Source organism: Aegilops tauschii, chromosome 5 (assembly GCF_002575655.3).
Source record: "Aegilops tauschii subsp. strangulata cultivar AL8/78 chromosome 5, Aet v6.0, whole genome shotgun sequence".
NCBI classification, from domain to species: Eukaryota; Viridiplantae; Streptophyta; class Magnoliopsida; order Poales; family Poaceae; genus Aegilops; species Aegilops tauschii.
This window is the reverse complement of record NC_053039.3, coordinates 471,243,550-471,251,954: the sequence shown is the minus strand read 5'-3', so window position 1 is coordinate 471,251,954 and position 8,405 is coordinate 471,243,550. Positions and strand designations below refer to the sequence as shown.

Genomic DNA, 8,405 nt, shown 5'->3' with positions numbered 1-8,405 from the left:
TTCGCTTTTATTTTTAGATCTTTTAAACCAAAAATACAAAATTACCTTGCTTGGCGTTCGATCTATCAATTTCTGGCGCCGTTACCCGAAAGGGATTGACAACCCCTTTAATACGTCGGGTTACGAGTATTTGTTATTTATGTGCAGGTGCCGTTCACGTAGTGCTGCGTGGTTCTCCTACTGGTTCGATAACCTTGGTCTCATCACTGAGGGAAGTACCTACCGTTGTTGTGCTGCATCATTCCTTCCTCTTTGGGGAAATACCGACGTATAGTTCAAGCAAGCATCAATCACACAACATGTCGTCACCTCCCACAAGGTCTCTAGATCCCATTGCTTAGCAGGTCCAAGAACAACTGCAAAACAGGCCTGCAGAACTCCAAATGCCCTCTCAACATCCTTTCTAGCTGCTTCTTGTCTTTGGGCAAAGTGAGTCTTTTTCTGGCTAACTGGGTTAGAGATGGTGCTGACATAGGTAGCCCACGGAGGATAGATACCGTCAACCAGATAGTAGCTCATGTTGCACTCATGACCATTGACAGTATAGTGGCAAGGAGGAGCTTTTCCTTCAGCCAGACTCGCAAACAACGGTGATCGCTGTAGCACATTGATGTCATTGTGAGACCCGGACATGCCGAAGAAAGCGTGTCAAATCCAAAGATCCTGTGATGCAATTGCTTCAAGAATGATGGTGGGCTTCTTAACATGACCCTGATATTGCCCTTGTAAAGCCTCAGGGAAGTTCATCCATTTCCAATGCATGCAATCAAGAGATCCAAGCAAACCTGGTCACCCTCTTGCTTCTGAGATTGTCAAGAGCCTCTCGGTGTTTGCCACAGTTGGTTCTCTCAGATACTGAGGCCCGAACACCTCGACCACGGCAGTTGCAAACCTGACCATCGCATCTCCGTATGTGCTCTCAGACATACGTAGGTACTCGTCCCACGAATCAGCGACCGTGCCATATGCAAGCATCCGTAGTGCGGCCGTGCACTTCTGGTAACCAGAGAAGCCAATCATTCCCACGACGTCCTTCTTCAAGATGAAGTAGTCATCATAGGACCGGACACCATGGTACAAACGGACGAAGAAAGTCTTGCACATCCGAAAACACCGGCGAAAATGGTCAGCGAAGAGTGCATCTGGGGCAAAGTAGTCGGCCATCAGTGTCAAACGGCAGCGCACCCTGTTGCGGTTGAGCACTCGATGACCCTTGATCGAGCCCTTGAAATTGAGAACATGCTCTCCACACACTTCGCGTCTTCAAGGACTGTCTGCATCATCGTCGTCTCATCCGAGTACTGCTCCTCATCGGACGAGACGTTGGACGACTCGACATAGTGCTCATGTATGTACTCCAAATCGGATTTCATTGCTAGAAAGAAGAAGGAAAAACTTTTTTTAGCTCCGGCAATTCATCGAACAGTTGCCGGGCATGGTGAGTATACCAGGAGTGGATGGTACCCGGCGGGGTGGTTGGAGGACAGGGGTTGAATGATGACGGGGGAGAAGCGGGGTGGAGCCCGGATGGAACGCTGGAGGTGAAGGAGACGTAGAGTTCCGACAGTGGTATGGCATGGTGGATGAGGTGGTGGAGCGGCGGCGAAGGTAAGAGAGAAAGAATGAAGGAGAGAAAATGGGGAGGATGGAGGCGTGGGGTCCGGGAAGGGTTTTGGGTGGACGGGAGGTGTCGGAGTGCAACATGTCTGGTGTCCGGACTATTAGAGTTAAACACGAATTGGTATTCCATAGTTGTATGTGTACGGAAGTTACACGTACAGGTGCAGGTATGTGTGTCCGTGTCCAAGTAGTATTAGCTACCGACTAGGATTGATAGTTCTCGGTAAGCTAGTATATATAGGTACGTACCCCCCTGTAATCTGTACCAAGAAAAGGAGAAAAGAAATAAATAAAAGCAAGGCACGTCAAGAGCCTTTGACTATCAATCCATCGATTAGTTTTTCCGTGTTCGCTAAGTTACGCAAGAGTTCCGTCGACGTCGATGTAAATCGATCCGAGCGATTTGAGCACTAGCAAGCTAGCTTCACATACAAGAGGTGCACGTACTAGCTAGCTACTGTTCATCAATCAAGCTGCTAGGCTATGTGCTTGCTTGCTAGCTTTGCACTACGGTGCATAGTTCCTGGGTGGTTTTGATCTAGAGTTCAAAAGCAAACAATTGGTATCAGAGCCTCGACGACCTATGATGACGGACAGTGACGCTGAGTCAGTCAAGTCCGGCAACGGCGGTTCCAAGGGGAACAAGTCCGGCAACGGCGGTTTCAAGGAGAACAAGAATGACGACAAGGTGAAGAAGGGCGGCAAGTCAGCAACCAGTGGTGGTGCAACAGGCGGCGCCAACGTGCAGGCGCATCGCAACATCCCCATCCAGTACCCGATGCTCACCGACGCCAACTACGGCGTGTGGGCGGTCAAGATGAAGATTATTCTCCGATTCCTTCGAGTGTGGGAGGCCATCATGGACGACGACGTCGATGAGGAGTGCGACGAAGGTGCCATGGCCGCCATAGCCTAGTCTGTGCCGGATTCCATGCTGATGACATTGGCGGAGTTCAAGACGGCAAGAGAGGCGTGGAACGCACTCAAAGAGATGTGGATTGTAGAAGATCGCGTCACGAAGGCTCGGGCACAAGTAATGAAGCGCCAATTTCACAAGTTGCAGATGGAGGAAACTGAATCGGTAAACGACTATGCCATGCGTCTGACTACTTTGGTGGGAGAGATCCGCGCGCTTGGTGCAAATCTCAAGGAGGTCGAGATTGTGGAGAAGTTTTTCAGTTCGGTGACTGATAAATTCACATACATCATCAGCACGCTCGAGCAGCTTTACGACATCAACGGCATGACCATAACGGAGGCGATCGGACGCCTGCGAACATGGGAAGAGAATGCTCGTTGCTATCGGAAAGGCAAAGGAGGAGGTGATGACCAACTCATGTACTCGCGCGCAGATTGGGAGTCCCCAAGTAGCTAAGGAAGGCGCAATGTTGGCGAAGGCTCAAGCAACGCGAAGCGCATCGGACAAACCAAAGAAAGCAAAGGAAAAGGCAAGCCACAAGGTCGTGGTAAGGCGGGCCGCTCTAAAGAGCGGAAGCCAAGGAACTTGAATATGTCCGAGGTCAAGTGCTATAACTGCAACGAGATGGGCCACTTTGCAAAGGATTGTCCGGAGCCTAACAAGAGGGAGATCAAGGCAAATTTGGCGAAGTAGGACGAACGTCCAGGTCTTCTGATGGCCGAAGTGTTGGGGAACGTAGTAATTTCAAAAATTTCCTACGCACACACAAGATCATGGTGATGCATAGCAACGAGAGGGGAGAGTGTTGTCCACGTACCCTCGTAGACCGAAAGCGAAAGCGTTAGCACAACGCGGTTGATGTAGTCGTACGTCTTCACGATCCGACTGATCAAGTACCGAACGCACGGCACCTCCGAGTTCAGCACACGTTCAGCCCGATGACGTCCCTCGAACTCCGATCTAGCCGAGTTTTGAGGGAGAGTTTCGTCAGCACGACGGCGTGGTGACGATGATGATGTTCTACTGACGCAGGGCTTCGCCTACAGTATTATCGAGGTGGACTATGGTGGAGGGGGGGCACCGCACATGGCTAAAAGATCGAACGATCAATTGTTGTGTCTCTAGGGTGCCCCCCTGCCCCCGTATATAAAGGATCAAGGGGGAGAGGTGCGGCCGGCCAGAAGGGGCGCGCCAGGAGGAGTCCTACTCCCACCGGGAGTAGGACTCCCTCCCTTTTCCTTGTTGGACTAGGAGTGGAGGGGGAAAGAGGAGGGAGAGAGGAAGGAAAGGGGGGGCGCCGCCCCCCTCTCCTTGTCCTATTCGGACTAGGGGGGAGGGCGCGCGGCCCTGCCCTGGCCGCCTCTCCTCTCTTCCACTAAGGCCCACTATGGCCCATTAAGCCCCCGGGGGGTTCCGGTAACCTCCCGGTACTCCGGTAAAATCCCGATTTCACCCAGAACACTTCCGATCCAAACATAGGCTTCCAATATATCAATCTTCATGTCTCGACCATTTCGAGACTCCTCGTCATGTCCGTGATCACATCCGGGACTCCGAACAACCTTCGGTACATCAAAACATATAAACTCATAATATAACTGTCATCGAAACTTTAAGCATGCGGACCCTACGGGTTCGAGAACTATGTAGACATGACCGAGACACGTCTCCGGTCAATAACCAATAGCGGAACCTGGATGCTCATATTGGCTCCCACATATTCTACGAAGATCTTTATCGGTCAGACCGCATAACAACATACGTTGTTCCCTTTGTCATCGGTATGTTACTTGCCCGAGATTCGATCGTCGGTATCTCAATACCTAGTTCAATCTCGTTACCAGCAAGTCTCTTTACTCGTTCCGTAATACATCATCCCGCAACTAACTCATTAGTTACAATGCTTGCAAGGCTTATAGTGATGTGCATTATTGAGTGGGCCCAGAGATACCTCTCCGACAATCGGAGTGACAAATCCTAATCTCGAAATACGCCAACCCAACAAATACCTTCGGATACACCTGTAGACCACCTTTATAATCACCCAGTTACGTTGTGACGTTTGGTAGCACACAAAGTGTTCCTCCGGTAAACGGGAGTTGCATAATCTCATAGTCATAGGAACATGTATAAGTCATGAAGAAAGCAATAGCAACACACTAAACGATCGAGTGCTAAGCTAACGGAATGGGTCAAGTCAATCACATCATTCTCCTAATGATGTGATCCCGTTAATCAAATGACAACTCATGTCTATGGTTAGGAAACATAACCATCTTTAATTAACGAGCTAGTTAAGTAGAGGTATATACTAGTGACACTCTGTTTGTCTATGTATTCACACATGTATTATGTTTCCGGTTAATACAATTCTAGCATGAATAATAAACATTTATCATGATATAAGGAAATAAATAATAACTTTATTATTGCCTCTTGGGCATATTTCCTTCAGTCTCCCACTTGCACTAGAGTCAATAATCTAGTTCATATCACCATGTGATTTAATACCAATAGTTCACATCACCATGTGATTAACACCCATAGTTCAGATCGTGATGTGACCAACACCCAAAGGGTTTACTAGAGTCAATAATCTAGTTCACATCGCTATGTGATTAACACCCAAAGAGTACTAAGGTGTGATCATGTTTTGCTTGTGAGGGAAGTTTAGTCAACGGGTCTGCCACATTCAGATCCGTATGTATTTTGCAAATTTCTATGTCAACAATGCTCTGCACAGAGCTACTCTAGCTAATTGCTCCCACTTTCAATATGTATCCAGATTGAGACTTAGAGTCATCTGGATCAGTGTCAAAATTTGCATCGACATAACCCTTTACGACGAACCTTTTTGTCACCTCCATAATCGAGAAACATATCCTTATTCCACTAAGGATAATTTTGACCGCTGTCCAGTGATCTACTCCTAGATCACTATTGTACTCCCTTGCCAAAATCAGTGTAGGGTATACAATAGATATGGTACACAGCATGGCATACTTTATAGAACCTATGGCTGAGGCATAGGGAATGACTTTCATTCTCTTTCTATCTTCTGCCGTGGTCGGGATTTGAGTCTTACTCAATTTCACACCTTGTAACACAGGCAAGAACCCTTTCTTTGACTGTTCCATTTTGAACTACTTCAAAATCTTGTCAAGGTATGTACTCATTGAAAAACTTATCAAGCGTCTTGATCTATCTCTATAGATCTTGATGCTCAATATGTAAGCAGCTTCACCGAGGTCTTTCTTTGAAAAACTCCTTTCAAACACTCCTTTATGCTTTGCAGAATAATTCTACATTATTTCCGATCAACAATATGTCATTCACATATACTTATCAGAAATGTTGTAGTGCTCCCACTCACTTTCTTGTAAATACAGGCTTCACCGCAAGACTGTATAAAACTATATGCTTTGATCAACTTATCAAAGCGTATATTCCAACTCCGAGATGCTTGCACCAGTCCATAGATGGATCGCTGGAGCTTGCATATTTTGTTAGCACTTTTAGGATTGACAAAACCTTCTGGTTGCATCATATACAACTCTTATTTAATAAATCCATTAAAGAATGCAGTTTTGTTTATCCATTTGCCAGATTTCATAAAATGCGGCAATTGCTAACATGATTCGGACAGACTTAAGCATAGATACGAGTGAGAAACTCTCATCGTAGTCAACACCTTAAACTTGTCGAAAACCTTTTGCGACAATTCTAGCTTTGTAGATAGTAACACTACTATCAGCGTCCGTCTTCCTCTTGAAGATCCATTTAATATCAATGGCTCGCCGATCATTGGGCAAGTCAATCAAAGTCCATACTTTGTTCTCATACATGGATCCCATCTCAGATTTCATGGCCTCAAACCATTTCGCGGAATCTGGGCTCATCATCGCTTCCTCATAGTTCGTAGGTTCGTCATGGTCAAGTAACATGATCTCCAGAACAGGATTACCGTACCACTCTGGTGCGGGTCTTACTCTGGTTGACCTACGAGGTTCGGTAGTAACTTGATCTGAAATTTCATGATCATCATCATTAGCTTCCTCACTAATTGGTGTAGGTGTCACAGGAACCGGTTTCTGTGATGAACTACTTTCCAATAAGGGAGCAGGTATAGTTACCTCATCAAGTTCTACTTTCCTCCCACTCACTTCTTTCAAGAGAAACTCCTTCTCTAGAAAGGATCCATTCTTAGCAACGAATATCTTGCCTTCGGATCTGTGATAGATGGTGTACCCAACTGTCTCCTTTGGGTATCCTATGAAGACACATTTCTCCAATTTGGGTTTGAGCTATCAGGATGAAACTTTTTCACATAAGCAGCGCAACCCCAAACTTTAAGAAACGACAACTTTGGTTTCTTGCCAAACCACAGTTCATATGGTGTTGTCTCAACGGATTTAGATGGTGCCGTTTTAACATGAATGCAGCCATCTCTAATGCATAACCCCAAAACGATAGTGGTAAATCGGTAAGAGACATCATAGAGTGTACTATATTCAATAAAGTACGGTTATGATGTTCGGGCGCACCATTATGCTGTGGTGTTCCAGGTGGCATGAGTTTGTGAAACTATTCCACATTGTTTTAATTGAAGGCCAAACTCATGACTCAAATATTCGTCTCCGCGATCAGATTGTAGAAACTTTATTTTCTTGTTACAATGATTTTCCACTTCACTCTGAAATTATATGAACTTTTCAAATGTTTCAGACTTATGTTTCATCAAGTAGATATACTCATATCTACTCAAATCATCTGTGAAGTTCAGAAAATAACGATACCCGCCGCGAGCCTCAACAGTCATCGGGTCGCATACATCAGTATGTATTATTTCCAATAAGTCAGTTGCTCGCTCCATTGTTCCGGAGAACGGAGTCTTAGTCATCTTGCCCATAAGGCATGGTTCGCAAGCATCAAGTGATTCATAATCAAGTGATTCCAAAAGCCCATCAGCATGGAGTTTCTTCATGCGCTTTACACCAATATGACTTAAATGGCAGTGCCACAAATAAGTTGCACTATCATTATTAACTTTGCATCTTTTGGCTTCAATATTATGAATATGTGTATCACTACGATCGAGATCCAACAAACCATTTTCATTGGGTGTATGACCATAGAAGGTTTTATTCATGTAAATAGAACAACAATTATTCTCTAACTTAAATGAATAACCGTATTGCAATAAACATGATCAAATCATATTCATGCTCAACGCAAACACCCAATAACACTTATTTAGGTTCAACACTAATCCCGAAAGTGTAGGGAGCGTGCGATGATGATCATATCAATCTTGGAACCACTTCCAACACACATTGTCACTTCACCCTTAACTAGTCTCTGTTCATTCCGCAACTCCTGTTTCGAGTTACTACTCTTAGTAACTGAACCAGTATCAAATACCGAGGGGTTGCTACGAACACTAGTAAAATACACATCAATAATCTGTATATCAAATATACCTTTGTTCACTTTGCCATCCTTCTTATCCGCCAAATACTTGGGGCAGTTCCGCTTCCAGTGACCAGTCCCTTTGCAGTAGAAGCACTTAGTCTCAGGCTTAGGACCAGACTTGGGCTTCTTCACTTGAGCAGCAACTTGCCTGTCGTTCTTCTTGAAGTTCCCCTTCTTCCCTTTGCCGTTTTTCTTGAAACTAGTGGTCTCGTCAACCATCAACACTTGATGTTTTTCTTAATTTCTACCTTCGTCGATTTCAGCATCACGAAGAGCTTGGGAATTGTTTCCGTTATCCCTTGCATATTATAGTTCATCACGAAGTTCTACTAACTTGGTGATGGTGACTAGAGAATTCTGTCAATCACTATTTTATCTGGAAGATTAACTCCCA

The 8,405-nt window shown here is 45.4% G+C and overlaps 1 protein-coding gene across 1 annotated transcript; it reads right to left on the bottom strand.

Moving 5' to 3' along the window:
* Positions 1–789: 789 nt before the first annotated feature.
* Positions 790–1,164, bottom strand: LOC109739679 (uncharacterized). The gene has a single exon (XM_020298751.1). The coding sequence runs from the start codon at positions 1,162–1,164 to the stop codon at positions 790–792; it is 375 nt and encodes a 124-aa protein (XP_020154340.1).
* Positions 1,165–8,405: the final 7,241 nt, after the last annotated feature.

What these genes read in the sequence shown, in the direction of transcription:
- LOC109739679 (XM_020298751.1), bottom strand. Translation starts at nt 1,164, where the DNA reads ATGGCCGACTACTTTGCCCCAGATGCACTCTTCGCTGACCATTTTCGC.